General features: G+C 36.5%; 1 protein-coding gene across 1 annotated transcript in view; it reads left to right on the top strand.

Moving 5' to 3' along the window:
• Positions 1-23033, top strand: part of sdk (sidekick cell adhesion molecule) — a 207435-nt gene that overhangs the window by 165160 nt on the left and 19242 nt on the right. Inside the window, exons 12-29 of the mRNA XM_071593913.1 lie at positions 920-1046; positions 1750-1961; positions 2789-2911; positions 3280-3525; positions 5291-5469; positions 6179-6305; positions 7417-7548; positions 10332-10574; positions 12407-12669; positions 14090-14299; positions 14677-14859; positions 15387-15461; positions 16087-16168; positions 18337-18549; positions 19016-19170; positions 19292-19363; positions 20012-20090; positions 21460-21640. Of these exons, the coding sequence (XP_071450014.1) occupies positions 920-1046; positions 1750-1961; positions 2789-2911; positions 3280-3525; positions 5291-5469; positions 6179-6305; positions 7417-7548; positions 10332-10574; positions 12407-12669; positions 14090-14299; positions 14677-14859; positions 15387-15461; positions 16087-16168; positions 18337-18549; positions 19016-19170; positions 19292-19363; positions 20012-20090; positions 21460-21640 (2902 nt within the window). The remainder of the gene's footprint in view (positions 1-919; positions 1047-1749; positions 1962-2788; positions 2912-3279; positions 3526-5290; positions 5470-6178; positions 6306-7416; positions 7549-10331; positions 10575-12406; positions 12670-14089; positions 14300-14676; positions 14860-15386; positions 15462-16086; positions 16169-18336; positions 18550-19015; positions 19171-19291; positions 19364-20011; positions 20091-21459; positions 21641-23033) is intronic.

Raw genomic sequence — 23033 nt, 5'->3', positions numbered from 1 at the left:
TCAAACAAAGATAATTTAGGATATTTTTGAAAATTCAAGAGTATGAGTATGATGATAAATGATGACCTTTTCAAAGCTACTGGGGCCTACACTGAAAGGGAGCAGATAGCTCCAAGCTCAGAGTTTGGGGGAAATCCCTTTGATGTACCAACGCAAGCAAACTGAAAAAGCTATGCTTGGAATTTTTCATCGAATGATTCTGAAGACTTATTTTCCCAGGAAGTACTCTTGAAAGTTTCACATTTGCAACTGTGCCTTGTGTAACATAGATGTCAAATTCAAAGATGCATTGGCAGTTACTTTTGACAGAGTCATCTGCTAATATGCATTATAATGCAACTATATTTAAGTGTTCGCCTTGACTGGATGCATGTAGTAATTTCAATCATTCTCCTTGACCAGGATCCCGGTCAAGGTGAATGATCTTTACACTTTGAAATTGTTATATTGTAACCATAATACCATTGTTTATCATCATTAATATTCCCCTGTCTGATATGTGCCAATATTTTTATGAATTGTGGTCTATATGAATTATTACACTTCAAGAAAACCTGATGGATTTGCTATTAGTTAACAAATGAAGTTCTCTTGCATCAGAGTCTTGGAATGATTACCCTCTGGAAAATTTTTTTGAAGCATATGTTTTGCAATTTTTGTTCTATGAAGAGGGAGAATGATGTAATCCTACCTAACTGTTGCTTTATTTGCATTTTTCAATCAAATAAACACAATTGGTGACTTTAAACTTTAAACACCCTTGTAAGATTATCAAGGCGCTATTAATAATTCACAATTTTTAATAATGATTTGGTTCAAAAATATAACAATAGCGATCAAATTTTTTGGCAGTTTTATTAACTTATGTATTTTAATGATACCTTTAGCTCTGTGATAAATGCCTCAAATTCTCTTTTAGTGCGCACACGCATTGTACAGCCTCCAGATAATGCACAAGTTATTCTGGGACTCACTGCCACATTCCAGTGCAAGGTGTCTGGAGATCCTGCAGTGCCTTATACAGTCCTGTGGTTCACCAATAATCAGTAAGTGCAGAGTTTTATTTGGTGAACAGTTATCATTTGTAGGGATTCCTGCAGTTTCATGCTTAGGCTGACAAATGATGTGTTATCCTCAAGACTGCCATTCAAGCAAAATTTGTGCACTGTGCTTCTGTATGGACTGTTGTAGCATCTAGGTCTCATATAAAATCCTTACAATGAAAATTTTCTTTGAATTAAGATGACCTGTTAATGTATATGGGCTGTTGGCATCATTAAACACCTGACTTTAAAGATCTGAGTTTTTACTCAGTGTGGCCAGATGCTCTTTTTTGGCAAATAACTGTGCATATGAAGTTAGATTTTGTGGTGTGTCTCTGTAGATTTAACTTTGTGCGATCAAATTTTAGTCGTATATTTTCTATAATAAGTAAATTATTGGCATTGCTGTGGCTATTCCGACAAAGAAAATTGTGAGGTTAATGAGACTGCTTGTCAAATTGAAGCTTCCGTCACTCTTTCTGTCGTTCATTTTTCAATTCTATGAGCCATCTTACAAGCTTAAGTGTTTTTCCAATGCTTATAATTCTAATGACAATTCTAATTATGTTGCTACCATTACCACTTTTTTATGAGTCACAGAGTGTGATGGAGAATATTTAATAATGAAGTATTTAACAATTTTGGAAGTATTAGTGTGGACCATAGTCCTTGATGTGCACGCCTATTTATTCTTGGCTCTTCCCAGGCCCATCCCTCAAAGTGGCACTGGGCGCTTCTCCATTGACCCAGACACACACACCCTGTCAGTTCGTGAGGTGAGGGCTGGGGATGCTGGCACCTACTCCTGCTCTCTGCACTCCCCAGGAGGCAATGACACCCGCTCTGCCAAGCTGAAGGTCGTCGAGCTCCCCTATGCCCCTGTGCATGTGAGGGCACAGAGGGTCTCCCCGAGTCCAGGTGAGGTTCCCCCTCTATGGAGCCCCCTCTCATGCATGTGCGTAGATGCATGGAGTTGATCTGTTGGCAATGGGTGGCCATCTTCTCAAGAAGGACCTTTTCCTGTAGTTGCCTTGTTCAAATATTCAAAATGGGAAGCCAAGTTCTATGGCAACTGGAAGTGTAAAAATTATTCTTAATGCTCAACAGTTGCTCTGTCGATGCCTATAATTTTATGAATCTTTCGAAATTACTCAATTGTATGTCAGGGTGCAAGTTTAAAGCCAACGGATATCCAATCCAGGGCGTTGATGGAGCAGCCATGCCAACTATACATGTGCCAACCCCCTACCAAACAAAGAAAAATCATGTAGATCCCATCATGGCACTGTGAAAACCACTATTTTAATTCAAGGGCACATGGCATAATAGAATATGTGTGCATGTAACTCATTGTTTAGTGTGAGGTTGTCTTTATAAGTGAATATTATTCCACAGATGAGATGAAAAGCATGTTCTTTAGCATACCATAATTTGCCTAGCATGCTCTATTCCAGAATGGTTAACCTTTTTGGCTATCCGTGAACTTTCTCATTTGATCTCTTAAAACAAGGAGATGAAATTGATTGCTGCAAACTACATTTTCACTTTTGGAAAGCATTATAATGTGCTAAAAGTTGGCTTACAAATATTTTGTACATTGTGGAGTTCTTGAATAGCATCATTGACTTCCTCAGTGGAAAATTTACTAGCGGTAGAATGAGTCAAAATATATGTTACATGTATGCTAGGTTTTGTATAAGTATCTTTTTTATGATCTAATAGTGTCATCTTCCTTACCATTTTAGCCTCTTCAAGCAATATGGGGAAGCATGTGAATGTGAGCTGGACTCCTGGATTTGATGGAAATAGCCAAATTGTGAAATTCATTTTGCAAAGAAGAGAAGTGCCAACTGCCCATGGAGATGGAGGTGATTGTTAGCTACATGTATTTTCATAAACCTATAAAAATGACATTCATTGTACAGATCTCTGCATAAAAAATATTCAGTCAGTTTCTTCATTTGAATTGGTGATCCTTCAAATGATCTATACATTTCATAAAAAGTGAATTCAAGTGCAAATAAAAAAAATTGAAAAAATTTATTCATTATGACAGATCTCTTGATTAAAGGTTCTTCCCTATAGCATTTCCTGCCATTTTGAATGGTTTTTTCAAATTATATCGTTGTCAATTTTTCAATTCTCTTTCCATGACTAAATGTTGCTAAATGTGATTAATATTGTTGCATCTCTATCTTAATGCCCCTCATTGTCAATGTGGCCTCCTATTTTCCAGCTGACGACATGGTTGTTGATTCAGCGACAGGAGAGGTGCTGCTGTCTCCATGGCTGACGGAGGATGAGGACCTGGGGGGAGGCGAGGGTGGAGGGGAGGCAGGGTCCGTCCCTGGCCACATGCGCTGGGTGCTGCTTAAGAGGCTCAGGGCGGCTGCTGCTTACCAGTTCCGTGTGTGGGCAGTGAATGCTGTGGGTGAGGGACCACCGTCCACACCGAGCAACACGGTCACTTTGCCGCAAGAACGTAAGTCTCGGAGGAGCAGTTATTTGTGATTTCAAGTGGTGCTACTAACTTCTCTTTCAAGCAGCTTAAGAACTGCCCTCTGATCTACCAAAACCGAAATCATCAACCAAGTTAACTGTTACATAGGTGGAATTTTATTGAATAGGAGCCTGAAGAATATTATGCCCCTACTTCTTTATTTACAATGTATTATTTATTTACTCCTGAATTATATAGTAATTGAATCTGCATATTTTGTAAGTCGGCGCAGAATCAGTATACGAGAGGGGGTTTTGAAATCATAATGATAAAAGTGATATTGTATGAAAATAAGATTAATATCCAAATATATGTATGGTTGTAAAGTAGGGTGGGTTGAATCCAAAGTTTTATTGATTTTGCTCTAGAATGCAAGTTCTCTTTCAACGAATCCAGAATCCAAGTATATATTTTTTCTTGTATCAAATTCCTATTCCTTTTTTTATGAAATAAGAGTTTACATTTAATCCAATTTCAGTGTCATATTCTGAACAGGGTTTTGAACCCATCAATTGTGTTATGTTTTTTCTTCTAATCAATTATTTGGTGTTTATGTTTATCCTGGCAAACCCAGGTTGTGAGTTCCGTACAGAATTTTGGGGTGGATACACTATTATTCACTGCCATTCCTGCTGCTCTAGAAAACATTTTTTATATATTCCACCTACGACCAACCTTACTGCCAGACTTAACATGCTTTTTGATCCCTTCATCTATCCTGTCATCTTTCATGAATATTCTTTCAAATCAATTTTGTTTAAACATGAGTTATTTGAGTCATGGAAAAAGGCCTCCAACCTTTCCTCAATTACATCAGAACTTCTCTCTAAATTATTTGTTGCTACTCCCCATCTCTCCATTTCCCCTGTTTTCATTTTATTTTGAACGGCAGTGGTTAACCTTGATGATAGATGAACTATATATTCTCAGTTTAAAGAAGAGGGCCGCTTGATTCCCTGTGGTTGGTATACCTCATTCTCTGAGGTGCATTGATCATAGGGTGAAGTGGAGCATGGGATGTAGCCATTGAGTTTGGCAAATTCAGAGAGAGGCAGTGTATGGGAGGGATATCCTGCAGCATGGTCACAGCATGGGATGGGGTAAAGGAATGAGGAGAAGTGCAGAATGTTGTGTAAATGACTGGGATATCTTTAAGTGAAATTGAGTCAGTTGGCATTTAACCCTGAGGGAATGGGACTGTCACATAGGAATTAGGAAAATAACTTTTAATGGATTTTTAAATTTTAACATTCCAGGGATTGTGGTTTTGAAAAGGTTGGTGCTCAAGTTTAGGACCTGGATATTGCGAAGCATGCTTTTGAAGGAATTAGAGTAGGATTGAATGAAGAAAAAATTGGTAAAACTTTGAAATTGATAATCAATGGATTGTTAAAAACGTATTTGTGAAGTTAGAAAGAGGATATGAGATAACCATTTGGTGCAGAGAGGGCGACTACGAGCAAAATCAAAATGCTTTTGGTTTTTCCTATAGTTAAATGAGGAAATTTTTATTAGAGTGTTTGGTCAGCATCAAAGAATATGATGTTGCTGTCCAAGAATGGGAAGGTTAATAACAAAATAGAAAGAAGTGTAGAGTTGGTACAAGTTGTGAACTAAGTACGTTATCTTTTCCTTCTAACTATGAAGCATCAAAACAACCTCCTAACGGGAAGGATTTTTTTTAAATGTGCTCATTGGCTGTCATAATGTCAATCATAATGTTATTTTGTCTTCTTCTTTCAACCAGCACCATCTGGCCCTCCTCTTGGCCTTGTGGGAACTGCCAGGTCACCTTCCGAGATCATTGTGCAGTGGCAGCCACCCAATGAGGATCATAGAAATGGACTTCTCTTGGGATACCTCGTCCAATATCGCTTGTATGGCTACCACCATTCCCCATGGTCTTTCAGGAATATTACGAATGAGGTATGCAGAGATTCTTTCTACTGAAATATTGACTATGTATCCTGGTAAACCAGAGAACCTTCGACTTAAAATGAAGTTGCAAAATGAGTTCACTTTTTATTGGTCAAAAATTCAGCATAAAGAGTAAGAAAATCTGATCAATCATAAAAGACATGGTGTTTGTTGATATATTTTACTGTTTTGGAAGTGTTCACTCATCATGTCAACTGAGTTTCTTCATTCTAAACTAAATATTGTCTATTTTCTTGTCTTCAATCCAAGCCTAGGATGTTAGTCCATACTTTAGGTTAAGAGTTATACCACAGCACTTACAGAATAGCTGAAATATAAATAAAATATCGATACAGATTTGTATGAGTTTCTTTAAATCAGTATTTTTTGTTGATTTTAAGGACTTGACTAATATTTTTACAATAAAATAAAACTTCATATTGATATAAATAAAGTGCAATATTCAGAGAAGAAAAAGATACATATGACTATATGCCAAACTGTGGTGATCAGTTGAGAGATATCAATATACCAAGGCTTTAGATTCTTATATTTTGTACAGGTTAATGATTACCAGGAAATAATTTTTTCTTGACTTTGCTGTGTATGGGTGGAGATGTGGCTGTATTATGTACAATTTGTGTACATTAACTATTTATAATGAGTGGATATTAATTATTAAATTAGTAACAGTGATTTTGCTTGTTTTCCACTGCAGGCCCAAAGGAATTATCTTATCAGAGATTTGATTACTTGGAAGGATTATGAGGTACAGATTGCTGCATATAATGCCAAAGGAGTTGGAGAGTTCAGTGATGGCATCCGAATAAAGACCAAAGAAGGAGGTAAGCTCAGTCTTAAATTTATGCGCATTTTCATCCTGAGTTTTAATTACTGAGCTAACTATTTGCACACATACATATATGATATTTTGGCCCCCAATCCTTGTGAATTTTATGCTCCAAATAAAGATTCTGGTAATTGGATGCTGAGAGAAGCCATCCTGAGAAACTAAATTTTCTGAGCAATACATATTCAGCTAAGGGAAGGCCTGGGTTTGTATTGGAGAAGCAAGTTTAGTCTTCATCACGGAAATTAAGATCAAGGCCAGGCACATGGAATTAACTGAATATCATGAGGATGTAATTACAAAGCAGTTTTATTATTTTTAATTACTATAAAAGCAAAAAATCTTTCTTTCACATGAAACAATATTTATGAAATTACTTAGATGAACTCACAAGACTTGTATGTTTTTAGAAAAGTTTTAGCAGTAAAGTATGAAGTTTCTACACATTAGAATGATTAAATTATTACAAAGGAATATTTGTTATGAAATTTCAAATGCCAGAGAAATTTTCATTCTTCCACTGGAAAATAATATGGTCCTAAGCCAATAAAAAATACCACTGGTCAAGGGCGTGGTTGTATTCATATGGCAATTACATTGGTATACAGGCAAACAAACCAAAAAGAACTGATTCCTCTCATTTTAAGAAAAGTGAGATACTCTCAAGCTCAAATGATTATCTGCTTTACTAATGTTGCCAATTTATACAAAATTTTGCATGTAAACACTGGGAACATAAAATGCAAATAATTTAACATGGGCCTATGTCGTTTGAACTTCATATAAGGTCTGACTTAGACCTAGAAATGGATTGAATCAAGAACCTATAAATTGAAATGGCGATGTCATGTATAAAACATGCCTACTAATAGTATTTAATGTCATGTGTGTTATATTTTAGCATTATGCTCAAGAAGAAAATTAGGTAAGCTCTTGGTGGTTTTTTGGTTTTGATGGTTTTTGAGAGTATTCTAATTGAGGGTTGATGGTGCTGCCTTATAAGCGCAAAGAAAGTCAAGAAATCTGCATGCAGCTTCATTAAGAGCACTCTGGTGCCAGTTGAATACTTGGAGCACTTATGTGAATCATTTTCCCTAATATTGCAGTCCCTGAAGCACCTCCAACTAATGTGAGAGCTGAGGCTGTCAATTCCACGTCAGTTCGTGTTTGGTGGACACCACCTGATCCACAGAAAATCAATGGCATCAACCAAGGATACAAATTGCAGGCATGGAGAGGTAAGAATAAGCGGATTTTCAGCTTCATACCTATAGCTCATTACTGCAAGTAATCATTTGCATAAAGATGGATTATGCGAAAAAATAAGGATTATTAACAAATAAGATGCAAAGTCTACTAGCTGAACTCATTGTTAGAGGCTGAATATCATCCTACATTTAATTATAAAGGTGATCTCAGCAGTTGGTAAACCTTGTCACAAAACAACCTGTTAATAGATTAAAACTTTTGTGGTCATTTAATCTTCAGTTGTCAGCAAACTCCCTAGGATGTCCAAATGCATAGGCTGTGGGCTCAAATCCCTCATGGGTCTGGATATTCTAATGTTGAGTGTGCTTTTCTTGTGATGTGACCATGGAACAAAAATAGCCAAAGTCAGTGTAGACTGAAGTAAAAATCCTATATTATTGCTTATGATTTTAATAATGTGTATTATCAATGTAATAATACTATTATGATAATGATAATATATTCATTGCTAAGTGGAATTCAGCTGTGAGTGAGAACTGTTGCTAAGTTTTGTGAGTTGCTCAATTGTAAATGCATTTGCCTTGAAAGTACTAACTATAATAATTTAATGAAGTTCTCACTTGCATCTTGTGTACCCACAACCAAAATTTTACAAGTGTATACTACCTTGATCAAAAAGTTCCCGGAATAACCACCGTGTGGCGCTCCCATCGTTCCGATTTGAGTTCTGTTTTTTTTGTTAAATTGGTACATCTGTTGTTGATATTCCCTTTAAATCTTAGTGTCATAACTTGACATTTGCAAAAGTTACGTAGCCAAGAGTACATCTATCTCTGTGTGTGTTGGCGATTTTTTACAATTTCAGAAATGGATTTAAATTTGCAACAACGAACTTGTATTAAATTTTGCGTAAAAAACGGATTTAGTGGCGCACGGACGTTGGAAATGTTGGAAAAGTGTTTCGGCAACGATTCTCTAAAAAAAACGGTCGTTTACCAGTGGCACGAGCGGTTCAGAAGTGGTCGTGAGTCAATCGAAGATGATGAACGCAGTGGCAGACCATCGACATCGAAAGTCGGTGAAAAAATTGATAAAGTAAAAGAAATGTTGGTCAATAACCGCAAATTAACCATCAGAGAAATAGCGGAGGACTTGAACATTGCCTATGGATCCGCCCAAGACATTGTGGTTAATGATTTGGGTTTCCGTCGTGTAGCAGCAAAGTTGGTGCCAAAAGACCTCAATTTCATGCAAAAAAGAGACCGTGTTGACGTCGCAAAAGACATGATTTGCGAGGCTGAATCCGATCCCACATTCATCAAAAGGATCATTACTGGAGACGAGACGTGGGTTTATGAGTACGACACGCAATCCAGACATCAGGCAAGTGAATGGCGTTCACCAAATGAGCCGAGACCAAAAAAACCACGTCGTTTTCAGTCAAAAAAGAAGGCAATGCTGACGGTTTTCATGGATTACAACGGTGTAGTGCATCATGAATTTTTGCCAGAAGGCCAGACAGTAAACAAAGAGTATTATTTGGGCGTTATGAGACGTTTGCGTGAAGCAATTCGCCGAAAGAGACCAGAAATGTGGGCAGAAAACTCGTGGATTTTGCACCATGATAACGCACCGTCGCACAGTGCTATCATTATTCGTAATTTTTTGACGAAAAATGCAACAAATACCATCCAACAGCCACCGAATTCACCTGATTTGGCTCCCTGTGACTTCTTTCTGTTCAATCGAGTTAAAAAACCATTACGGGGAACGCGTTTTAGCAGCCGAGAGGAAGTAATGGAAAAATCGCAGGAAGCACTGATGGACATACCGAAAACCGAATATAAAAAATGTTTCGAGGATTGGATCAAGCGCTGGCATAAGTGTGTTGCAGTCGATGGGGATTACTTTGAAGGTGACAATATAGATTTAGATGAATAAACTTGTATTTTTAATTTTCTGAATAAATTCCGGGAAATTTTTGATCAAGGTAGTATGTAGAACATATGTGTCATTATTTATTTCATATGTTAGGTTTCTCATTCGGGCCATTTTGCTTACAAGTAAAACATTACGCCATCCATGCAAATATTAAAACTTAGGAAACTTATTTTTCTACAGTGGTAATACAATATATGCTGCAAAAAATGTACAGAGTTAATGAAAATATCCGATAATTTATTATCAGTAGTTATTATATTGATATTATTTAGTAAATCATGAGTCCTCTAGATAGCAATGGCTGTACTACTCTGAAAGTCATGTTAAATATCTAATGATTTGTTATTTAATCAACATAAGTGATAATGAGTGCCAAATAGGGCCTCATGTTTAAAATTCAGAACACATTGGTACCCTTTGATTGGACTTTTCTTGTGACCTCAAGTGTAAAATTCAGAACACATCAAAAAATTCATTTGCATTCTAGTGACCTTGGAAAAAAGTGTAAAGTACAAGAAAGTGCATATTGTGGGAAAATGCAAATATATGCTACTTTTTCTTTAAAACTCATGCACACATGCAAGGGTAAAAATAAGAATCAGTTGAATAAAGCAATTCTAAAAAGAGTATAATCTATTAATAATTTCCTTAATCAGCTCCTCAATGGAAAATATCTTTTTTTCACGTCACTTTTCCTATACAATTTGGGGAGATTAATCACCCTGAATTATACTGAATGCATAAGTGAGGAGGACTGCCTTTCATTTGATGCATCCTCTGTAATGCATTTCATTTACAATGTGTTGAAAGATTGGATTTTGTTTCATGTAAAGAGAATAAAGTTGGATGATTTTTGTCACTTTTGCCACAGTGAGTCCGCACAAGAACAGCATTGACTCAGTGGACTTGGAAGATGAGGTGGAAGGGGCTGTTGGCTCCAAGGACATCGTAGTGGTCAGCGTCCCGCCAAGTCTCTTCGACCCGCTTGCAGAGCAGAGTGCTGTGGTGGGTGGTTTGGCCAAGGCGGCACACTACAACATCACAGTTGTGTGCTTCACAGACCCTGGGGATGGGCCGAGGAGCAAGCCAGTTGCTGTGCAGACACAAGAGGATGGTAAGGAATCAGAGTTCATAATCCTCAGGCATAGGCTTCTCTAGCATATCAGGCCTCACTTCAAAGATGTATCAACAGTGGTTTTTACTAGATTTCTAGTATGTAGACATTGGCTAAAATGTTTGGGAACTGCAGTCAATCATCATTATTTTCACATCATTAATTCAGTCACCACATGTGTTTCAATCTTAAAATTGGTTTAGTCCTTCAATTTTGTCTTTTCAGTGTTAATTCCCTTACTACTTGATAGCTTTACTGTTATATGACCTTCTTAATTAGTCCTACATATGTGTCTCTTGGTCTTCCTTATGGGATCTTCGATTTTCCCTTCTATTATGTTTCTAACTAACTCATTGTGCCTCAAGGTATGCCCAAACCATTTAGTTCTTCTTTGCAATGGAGTTCTCTCCAAATGGACCTTCTTCTTTCCTCCTCTGCTCTTTTATATCTACTTCCTCAATTTGTTTGTACATTTAATCTTCAGCAGCCTACTCCAGTAACATGTTTCAATGGTTTCTAGTCTTCACTTGTCCATCTTTGCAATGTTTCATGTCTTTGATTCATAGGGTGCCATGCTCCATACAAACGTTTTGATGAACTGCTTCCTTGATTGCAACCTCAGGTTCTTTGAACATAGGAGTTGCCTCTTCTTCATGAATGCCATCTCAGTTTGAGATATTTTTAGCTTGATGTCAACTAAACTTCTCCAATCCCAAATTACACTGCTGCCCAGGTAGGTGCAGTTCATTGTAGATTCTGTAGTTTCACTCCTCAAAATTGTGGTCCACCTTCAGATTCTCCCTTCCACCCACTAGAATTTTAGTTTCTTCTTGTTAATACTCATTTTTTATTCTTCAAGTACTTTGTGTATAGCATTCGGGGCTCCATGCAGGTTCCCTTGTATTTCTGCAACTACTGCCAAATTATCCGCAAACCAGAGATACGTTTGATGATGATGGCAAGGGCTTTCTTGTCTCCTCCTTAACTCCTTTTTTAATTTTGGCTTCTATTTTCCCTCTGTTTTTCATTTATATGGTTTCCTAACGGATCTACCAAAAATCTCATCAAAAAAAGGGAGTCGTTAAGTGTTTCTGTATTGTTTATGTGGAAATTTGACCTACTGCTCTGACCCATTTTAGAAAATATAATATTGCAAGGAAAATATTCAAAACAATTATACTTTATGTGCATATAATTATTTCAAATTTGTCTTTATGTTGAATAGAAATAAAGTAAACATAAATGTCGTAAATCACTCTTGATTTCGCTGGATTTCGTATTTTGATTTTGAGAAATTGTATTATAATCATGTATTAAATGAAAAATCCAAATAATGAGGTACCTGTATTGTTTTTAAGAGGTTGATTAATGTAGTTAACTGATACTGTCTATTTATGAGAGAATACAACAAAATCGTATACTGTGACAAGTATTAAAATTTTTGAAATTGTCTATTTCAATAAATAATAAATATTAAAATAACTTAAGTATTATACTACAAAATTTTGAAAATAAACCTTCATTTATGGCAAAATACACAAGTGCACAAATTTTAGTGGCTTGTAGTTATTATCTTAATAAATGCCATGGGTCAAAATGACCTCTTTTTGGCCTTGAATGTTGCCAAAAAGTTAGGGAATTTTAGTGCTAAATCGTTCTTTGCATATTTCTTCATTCTCACCTTGAGTGCTTCCTTGAATAGCCAAGAGTTTCATTAGCATCTTCAGGTTGAAGGTATTGGACTGCAATTTCTGGCAATTGAATTTGCTAATACAGATTATGTGATTGTCGTTTGGCCATGCTCATCCTTCTCCCGTGACCTCTCCTTGCAGTTCCAGATGAGGTGGGGAGTTTGCAGTTTGATGACGTGAGTGATCGAGCTGTTCGAGTGACATGGGCACCTCCCAAGCACCCAAATGGAGTCATCATCAGCTATGGCCTCAGATATTCCCCCATGCAGCCCCCCACACGCAACCCTGATGAGGAAAGGGCCAACGGAACTGTGAGTCCCCTGACGATGACATCAGAGCTCCCTGGTGCCATCGAGAGGAAGTTCCCTGCCGATGTCCACAGTATCAAAGTGGAAAATCTTAGGGTGAGTTTATGCTTGCACCTCTGACTTCAGTGTGCAAGGATTGGTTTTCCATTTACTTGCAGAATTAGTTCATTATAATCTTAATTGAAGTAGCCCTTGTCTGCTGCTTTAAGACGCAAATGTCTTAGCCTGCTCTCTTAGAAATAAGTGTATTTGAACATCTGTAAACTATGAATATAGCTGATTACCATCAGGGGAGCATTCCAGCTCTTGTTCTTTGTGTGTTGAAGTGCCAGTGTGTCAGATTGCCTTTCTGTTTCTACATCCCTAATTCACAGTGTAATTGGCATGTGTATCAACCATTTGGACTTTTGCCATAGGGGTGCTTGGTGCTATAGATGTGATGTTGGTCCTTGTCACAGGACCATGGCACAAGAGCTTTGATTCCCTTGAACCAAGAATTGGAGCATATCCCAATGACAACCAAGTGAAACAATATTATTTTTCACTGTATTGATGTGACAAATGTCTCTATAAATGATATGATTTAAAACTTATGATTTCATGATGATACCTAAGCAAAAATGGCAGAGAGAAAATAAAAATTTTATCCCTGAATGGCAAGGCAGGCAGGGCAACTGACCTTGAACTCTCATCCAGTATCCTTGAGGGAGTCTTGTATTCAATTGGAAGACTGTTGTATTGGCATAGCAAACCAAAATCTTGAACAAAAATGTACAGTATGTTTAAAAATTCCAGGTTAAAATGCTGTTTTTGTTTTTTCAATCTCTATTATTATTTTACTTTAACTTTATGTGCATATTGGCGGATGATATTCATCCGCTAATTCTAAATTACAATGCAACAAGTTCAAAGTGTAAAATCATTCCCCTTGACCAGAATACACGCATGGAACCCTTAATATCCAAAGGAGTGTTTTAGGCAGTTAAGCCACTGACGCGTCCTCTTTTACTCTGAAAATTTGGGGACTTTATTAAATTAACAAAATATTATGATGAAATACCCTACAGGCAATGTCACAGGTTTTCATAGTTGTGCACATTGCACACAGTCCTCAAGGTTAAAGGCAACTTTTAAACAACATGATGTTTACCTTGTTTGACAAATTCAAAGAAGCTACAGGAGATGCAGCAACCATGACTTTAAACATTGCTCAGTATGTTAACTCGGAAGCTGGCTAAAGCACTCACATTGACCAACAGTACTAATTGTAATCTGACATCAATGAACTTCAGGCATAAACTTTTATTGTGTTACAAAGCTAGTCAATTTTATGCATGCATTTAAAATTTCCAAGAATTATAAATTAGGAATTAAAGTTAAAAACAACATGAAACTCACGAAACAATTTTGTGCTAACATGATGCGAGAGGAATTCATGGTGTGAGTATTACTCTGCTAATGATTGATTGGTTATCATAATTGATTAAATGTGCTTCTGTTTCATATTCCCTTGCAGGCACTGACTCATTATTCCTTTGAGGTATGGGGTGTGACAAAAATGGGGCGAGGGCCTTCCCGTTCGGCCGTCATCCAGTCAGGTGTTGAGCCAGTGCTGCCACATGCTCCTGTTCGATTGGCCTTGTCAAACATTGGTGCCACATCTGTGGTGCTTCAGTTTGCCTTGCCCTTTGATGGGAATTCATCGATTGTGAAATGGACAGTTGAGGTAAGAGTTGAAAAGGTAGCCTTCTTCTGCTAAAAACAGTTGCTCATACATTTTGATGAAGTGGCCAAATAATATAGTCTAAGATTTTGCAAAAAGGTAAAAAAAAATACTAGAATAAATTCTAATAGCAAAATTAAGGTTTATAAAAATGACTGAGGGGTTTTGTTAAAAACAAAGTAACTAATAAGTGATGTGTTTTGCATTATTACCTCAGACGCAAAAAACTCACAATTTCTTCCATTTATTCAAGGTCACAAAATCAGAAAATGTGTCATATTTAATGGCATATAAGACACTTTTATTTAAAAAATTATGGTAAAAAAATTATCATTTTGTGAGATTCCTAGCATGGCAATGATGAGAGAGTAAATTTCCAGGCACAGAGTAAGCCTAATGGAGCATGGTGGAGTGTCCATGAGGAGAGGGATGTCCCATCAGCGAGGACACTGGTAGTGGGAGGGCTCGTCCCATTTGCTGAATACCGTCTGCGGCTCACAGCTCACAACGTCGTTGGCCCATCACCACCCTCCCAACCCACCAACACCTTCCAGACAATCCAGGTGAGCATGGTGGTTCTTCTGGTGGTCATCCTTTGTATATCCCTGAACAAAAAACAAATGCTGGCGGGGGAAACTCAGCTCCAAGTTGCTCATGTTCATAATGCTTGTTGACATTTGGCTTTTATTTCAATTGCATTTTCAATGGGTGAAATAGCCATTTATATTCTTGTGTGACATATATGATACTTGGGATGCTGGTTAAATGGGTCAGTAACATGAACAAATGGCACACATTTATCTCTGTGACTTTTTTAGGCATTTTTACAATTCAAACTGGCTACTTTCTCTCCAAAAATTTACATATTTTTCCCTTCAAATCAAAAAATCTGTTCCTGTGTGATTTTTTAAAGTGTTTGTCAATCACCTAATTTTAGTGTTAGTGTTCAGCAATCCACTTCCAGCAGAATTTCAAGTTTCTTTGTATTTATAAGTAATGCATGATGGCAGTTAACTAGGTATCTCAAATAAGTATTCCATGTTTATACATTCATCAATTCGTATGCCTTCTAACCAATTATTTCTCACAGGCTCCTCCTGCACATCCACCAGCTAATGTTACAGTGAGGGCCCTGAGTGCGACACAGCTCAGAGTGCGCTGGATTGTAAGTTCCTTAGCTTTGTTACTTCTTTACTTTCTGGCTCATCAATATTTGTTTTAATTACCTTGCATCACAAGGGAAATATAACTCATCTATTTATGTATTTATTTTGTTACCAACGACATTAATTCTTTTAGTTGGTAGGTATAATGAAGAAGATTTTGAAATGCTTTGTGTCTTCTCATTAAAAGGATTTAAAAGTCCTTCAAATAAATAAATTTCAATTAAAAGAATGGTTAAGATTTGTTTGAAACGATTCACTGCAGTAGAATTTTACGGTCCAACTTAAATTTTTCCACACTACCACTTAAAGTAGAATGTATGAGACTTTTTCTTAGAGTATGTATTTTTTCAATGCAAAAAGCTCATAAAAATAAGTTTTCCTCCTAAAGCTTTGATATATTTAAATATTTTTGATATATAGCATTAATTTATTATTTGCTGCAGACACGAGTTTACTCAACAGAATGACATAATGTAATTGGTTAAGCAAAGGAAATGTCATGACAATAAGACCAGGAATTATTTGAACCTAAGCAATTGTAGGCAACCTACTTGCTTTTAGACTTCAGTAATTTCCATTATAATTTGAATGCATTGGATCATTGACATTATTTTATATTTTCAGCCTTTGCAGCCAATTGAATGGTATGGAAACCCCAAAGGATACAATGTTTCATACCGAGAAATTATGGTGGAGAACATGATTGGTATGTGATTTTCCTGTTCTTTTGAGATTCAGTTTATATTTACTTTAATAATTTCTTCAATTTATATTTTTGTGTTGATACTAGTTTGATGAAAAATCATAGATTGGTCAGGGCAATAAAATGAGGCGAGTTATTGCTTATTGTCAATACTATTCCTAATTCACATTGAGTCCACCCTTACAGAAACCCTTGAAAAATTTGTAGAATCATTTCATATTCAATTCTCAAATTGAATATGAAAGGAGGGTACAGTAAAAAAATGAATTACTATGAAACCAACCTAACTGAAAAATGAGCAGTTAATAAAGATGATTTTTTAAAGAATTATTTCTGGCTGAGGGACCTGCAAAATTGTCACTTATTTGACATTTTTCTTCAACTTCTCTATTTTATGAGTGTATTTCTGTATGAATTTGCTAACTTTAGGTTGAAATAGTGGCATGTACTCATATATAGGAATACCTTAATATTTCTACCCTTATGATCCATTATTCAAGTAACTTGAAATATTATGCAGTTCAAAGCTAAGGTCAGACCCCAACTATAGGCATAGAAATTTTTCTTTAATACTTCATAGTGTGGAAGTTATTCTGACCCAGCCAAGAAAACTTTACTTCTGATTGAAAATGTTAACCCTGAGATGCATAATAAGTGGGGGGGTGGGTCAAAACAAGGCAAAAACAAAGTAAAGGCAAGCATAACTATGCTACCCTATTCACATTATTACCTTGCAGGGGGTGGAGAGAGAAGAAATGGAGGTAACAGGAATGTATGTAACAGGAATGTATGAGAAGTGCCAGTGCAAAATTTAAAATATATACTCCTTTTTTTGAAAAAGAGAATAAAAATGGGATCATTCTCCTCAATTTTGGTTTTCTTGTTTCCATTGCCATAATTTTGGAGGATAATGGACCTTAAAATGTATATTTGATTGGAATTTATTTTTTTCAGACACATCAATCCCCATAAATTAGTCACATATATTCTTGGAGACTTTTGACATAAATATCCTCTCTGTGTTGTTTCACATGAATTGGGAGTAGTATAGTGAAGTCTTTAAGTACCTCTTTGCTTATAAAGTAGTGCAATGGTGTGAATTTTCTCATTTTTATTCAAAGTAAATTCAGGTTTAACTTTTAATATTTTCACAAAATAAAGGGGGTTTTTAGTCTGTCCTGTAAAGGTATGGGAAAAAGGTCATATTTTCTTTCGCAAAGGAATGAAAAGTTAGGATGAATGTCGTGTCTGGACAAAGTCAGACTTCCACTGAAACTCCTCATTTGACTTGAAAGACTATGAGAATGATGGTTGGTTGTGTAAATGCGATTGAGCATAGTTTATACAATTATTCCATGGTTCAGAATGCAGTTGTGATGAATTGTAATTGATCCATCACTTAATCAGCACAGATTCATGGATATAGATGGTGGTAGTCAGGATGAATGCCAATTGGTCCCAAGCTTACTCACAATTGGTCAAGGTTTGGGGTAACTTTATGCCACTAACTTGCTGTATTTCTCTTCTATGACCCTCACTGCTCATGAGGTTCACTGCTTGTTCGGAATAATTTTTTACAAAAGAATAAAAATTTTAATTGCTGTTGTGCTGAATCGTCCTTCAGCTCCACATACATTCTACTTCCCTTCATATTGCCTAAAATGCCAATTCTTCTCCTCCTACTAACTTGCTTGCCCAAAATTTTCATAAACCTCTTTCCCAGCCTTCCTTTATCTCAAATAGTTGATGGACTCATCAAGAAGTATGCAAGTCAAGGAAGTTTATTTTCTCTCCTTGTTGAACAAATTTTTGTGTATGCTCTTCTGAATTGGGAACACCTAAAGCATTAAATTCATTTGTCTGGTATGTTTGTTTTACTGTTTCACTGAATTAATGGCATTTGAGCATTAGCATCTTTAAGAAGTAATCCTGGAATAGATGATAGTGAATTTTATGACTCCTCCCATCAAGAATGGCCATGCACTAATAGTTGTAGCATCTACCACCCTTTATACATATTTGCACTTATAATCCAATGTGTGAATAAACTTCCTTTCTCATGTTATGTTTGCAGTAACCTCCACTCTCAAATAGCCTTAGCTCTGATCTTTCCTCATAGCCTGGTCAACCTTGAGATGCTTGAGAATTCAGTTGCCATTTCCTTCTTGCAGAAAACACGACAACTGTGACCCTCACTGGTGAGCCCATCCCACGGAAAGAGGCTGGATGGCAGAGCAAGTGGACCAATGATCCCACGGCCAACTCATTGATCCTTGGTCCTTTAGAGGAGTGGACACTCTATGAGGTGGTTGTCAGGGCTGTCAACGAAGTTGGTGCCTCTGATGTCAGCACACCTCCTGCTCAAGAGAGGACCCGTGAAGCTGGTATGTCCATTTAATCCTCTCTCTGTAAGCAAACAATTGTTGGTTGAACATTCCATGCAAACAGAAGAAATGAGTGTTCATATATGCGGTGACTCTCTTCCAAAAAACTTTTCTGGAAATATTTTTCACTTTTCAAAATGTTGGTTGTTTGGATTTTATGAAATCTCTCAGAAATTCATAAAAACTTGACTCAAGCAAACAATTTTTGAAATAGAAAAACATGATCTGAAGTATTTTTTTATGAATTCATCCTAGAGTTCAAATTTTTGAAGCTGAAAATACATTTCTCCTGATGACAATTTTCACAGTTGTTATTTTTAGTATTAGATTTCAGAAAATGCATTTGAGCTACTTGAACCCTTCAACACTTCTACAATATTTAACTGTGGGTGCACACAGCAGCCCCTAACAATTGATACTCCCCATATTTGCCTCTCTTTCTTAAATGTGTTTTTGCTTTGAACAGTGCCGTCAATGGGACCAGTGGGGGTTGAAGCCAATGCGACATCATCAACCACGGTGGTGGTTCGATGGGGGGATGTACCCAAGAGACACCAGAATGGTCTCATTGAGGGATTCAAAGTGGCCTACTACAGTACCAATCCCAGGACTCCTCTGCAGGTGACATTCTTTTATCACTCCCACATGGCCACTAATTTCATAGTATAATTTTTTTTTAAATTCCTGTGATACACAGATGAAGTAACTCAACATTTTCATGTTGATCTCTTTTCTGTTGCAGTACAAGGAGATCCCCTCAAACACAACTCACACCACAACCCTCACTGAATTGCGGAAGTATGTTACTTACCAGGTGAGCAGAAGTTTCTTTTGATTACAGCTGCTTTTATAGGAGCCTTAAATTTGTTGAAAGTTTTATTTATCTTTTTACTTTAATGTGGCACCTAGTGTGCATCTTGAAGAATGAGTCAAAACTGAATTATATCCTGAGCATGAAGTTCTTTCAGCAAAAGAATTAGAAGGAATTAACTTGAAAATTAGACAACCTCACAGCTTCCATATTTGACCATAAAAATACATGCTGATGACATGCTTACATTCATGACTGTCATTTTAAGGTTGGCTTATGCCCTAACTTGGCCATCCCAGGTGGTGGTGGGGTAATGTCCTCGCCTACCAACCCAGAGGTCGTGGGTTCGATTCCCACCTAGGTGGATTTTCCTCCATCTAGGGCTTGGTTGTATGTGATTGTCTTCATTGCAATGTCTGTAATATAAGGGTTAGGTGGAAGAAGGGACTAAAAGTCTCAACCCCACCCAATTAAGTCGATAAATAAATAAATAAAATAAATAACTAAGGCAGGTTCCACAACAATATTAGTAGGTAAAGTCTCATGACATACCTTGGAGTCAGTTGTTTTCATATTAATTCTTTTGAATTTGTAGATGCTTCTCAATCACTTCTGAATTTGGTTGATTTTTTTGTGAATTTCTTTATTCAGGTCTTTGTGTTGGCATACAATCGATTGGGTGATGGAGTTCCCTCGCAACCTCCAGTATCTCTGCTAACATTTGAAGATGGTAAGAATGAATTTTTAGATGAAGTACCTAAATCATTCAACTGCAAAAATGATTTGAAATGACTTGTATCCAATTTTCCCTAGTTTGTACAAAAACTTAATGTTATGCAAAAGTTTTAAAAAATACCAAATTTCTCCAAATATATGGCATATAAGATATGGGTATATCAGATGCACCCTTATTTCAGTGAGGAATATTTAAGAAAAACGTTTGTGCAGTCTGCATATTAGACGTGGGCATTAATTGTTGTGCCATTATTTTCAAAAATATAGCGTATCTTATGTGCCATAAAATATGGTAGCCCTTCCATCTGCCACCCCAGTGTTCCATCATAAAAAGTAACAAAGGGCTGTATTTAAGCACTAAAATAGAAAAAAATCCAATATGTCATCTTCGGTGTCCTGAAAAGGGTAGAAAATTGAGGATTAATGTGCAGATATCAATTATAACAATGAAAAAATGAAACTGCATAAAAATTATTTAAATTTTGTGGATTAACCATTAATTTTTCCTAGTAGTAATAATTTTAATATTCCATCGTATTTTTGTTATCACATTTGCGGTTACACATAACCATAACCATATAACTGTATTGTAAATTCAAAGAAACCAATGGGAAATGCCACTGCTGTCACTGTAGTGAAGCCAATCGCTGGCATGCCACAAATGTGAGAATTTCACTTAGAAAGTGATTTGAACATGGTCCCTCAATTTCTGGCCCAGTGCTGTTCAGTATGTTTTACTGTAAGCAATTATTCTAATTCTGCGATCTGCCGTTCATATTCAGTAAGGACTAATTCCTTGCATACTGGGAGAAGTTCAATTTTAATATTTACATTATCTAAAAAAGCACTTGACATAATTTATTATAGTATTTTCCAATCAAAGTGAATTTCAATCGATGCCATGTTGATAGTGATAATGTTTTATTCATATAATTGGTACCAAATATACACTCATAAATACATTTATGAGATGAAGGCCTCTCATCTTCTTTATCAGTCAATTCTATATAAAATCACTCAATCATTTTCAAATAATGTTTCAGTTACTCCTTTTTTTAAGACTTGGAACAATTTTTGAGTATCAATCAAACAGTAGCCAAAAAGAAAAATAAAATCTTGCGATAAAGATGTGACTTTGCAAAAAAAGTACTCCATTTTCATCTGTACAGAGCATGCAGGTACATAGTTTGGCATTGATCATTCACATGTGTGAGTGTTGTCTTAGTCAACAGCAGATTCATTTTAATATCTTGCGTTGTATTTTTCCAGTGGTACACTCTGGTCTGGCTCACTTGTAGCATTGACCATCACCAAAATGGCCAATGGTTCAGGTTTTCTGATAGTTGGAATGATGTTTCTTTCAGTTCCTGGCCCTCCTTCAAATGTATCCTTCCCAGATGTATCCTTGACAACGGCACGCATCATATGGGATGTCCCATTGGAACCGAATGGTCGACTCTTGGCTTACAAAGTGTCTTACCACCTGCACACAGACCAGTCTCTCAACTTCTCTAAAGAATTTCCTCCGTCAGATAGAACTTACAGGTAAGACTCTAAATAGCATGTAATTAATGGATTTATTAGGAAAGTTGATATCCTTCATTGTGCATGGTACGTGACAGTTTTCTTCTGCCAAACTTATTGGTATTGCAATTTTAGGTTTCTATTATTTTAGCTATATTGCCAAATAAATAGTTCAAAGTATAGAAAGAGGAGGATGCTTTATAGGTTTTTATAAGTAAGAATGAGAAAAAAATATAAATAGCAATCCAATGGCAATTCCAATGATCTTAAGTGAGATCAATATTCATTAGAAGCTCTAGGTTTTTCCATCACAATATCACATAGGTAAGTACAGAGGAAAAGATGTCACAGAAAACTTAAACGAGTACTTACTGTAAATAAAGCTGCTTCATGAACCAATTAAATCACTGTCACTATTGAAAATTATGATAATGATGCAATGTAAAACTTAAGTTTGCCCAGCAGTGACATACTATATGGCATTGGAGCATTGACTTTTTGTCAGGTGCTCGTATTTGTGCACAGAATTTAAGATAAGAAAATATATTTAGCATCTGTAAACCCAAAGCAGAAAATGGATTACAAAAAAAGAGAACCTATTGTGGAAGAAAAATACTGCTCAACCTATACTATCTATGTACTGTGGAATCATCTTGACTCCAGATGGTACTACTCGACTACTACGGCAGACGATGCTACTTTCCAGTTGATACTACACTGTAGCATCATCTGGACTCCAGATGATGCCAACACCAGTGAAACTAGTTGACATTAAAAATTCTATCCTGTAGAAATGCCAAGTTATGTTGACTCCTCCTTGTCCATTACAATTGAATTCCACAAAGTATTGGCCTTAACTATCTCTCAAATTACAGTAATCAATTGAAAGAGAGGTTACATTGGCAAGGATATAGCTCCCCTAGTAGTGCTAATAGTAAGTGTAATGGTGTGTGAAATTCAAGCAATCAGAATAGGTGGACCAGATCCCTTTCCTTTTAAGGGTGTGGTTTCCGAGAAAGTTCTGGTACCTGTAAAATTCACCCAGTTTGAGTTAGGGAGATTTTTCATCCAGATTTGAACATGAGACCTTTGACCAAGCACTCAACCTCTGCTCCACCATGCTATCATGATATTAAAGCAAAAACAAAAAAATAATGATGAGCAGAATTGTACACCACCCTTAGGATGTTCATACCATGTGCTTCTGTTGAGGAGTGCCTGCCTATTTATAGCCAGGCGATGCCTGCTCTCGAGTGAGGAAGATGATTTAAAACCTCAGATGAATGTTGTAGCAGCGATGTATAACCATGAATTAGAGTCAATAGCAAATATATACATATATAATATAAATATATACACCTTATATTTCACAGTTCACTTTTACTTTGGGGTAGAGATTCAAATAATTGTAACT

Source organism: Hetaerina americana, unplaced genomic scaffold (genome assembly GCF_022747635.1).
Source record: "Hetaerina americana unplaced genomic scaffold, ioHetAmer1.1.p SCAF_1, whole genome shotgun sequence".
NCBI lineage: Eukaryota > Metazoa > Arthropoda > Insecta > Odonata > Calopterygidae > Hetaerina > Hetaerina americana.
Note: the sequence above shows the minus strand (reverse complement) of the source record. Positions and strands in the feature narration are given on the sequence as shown.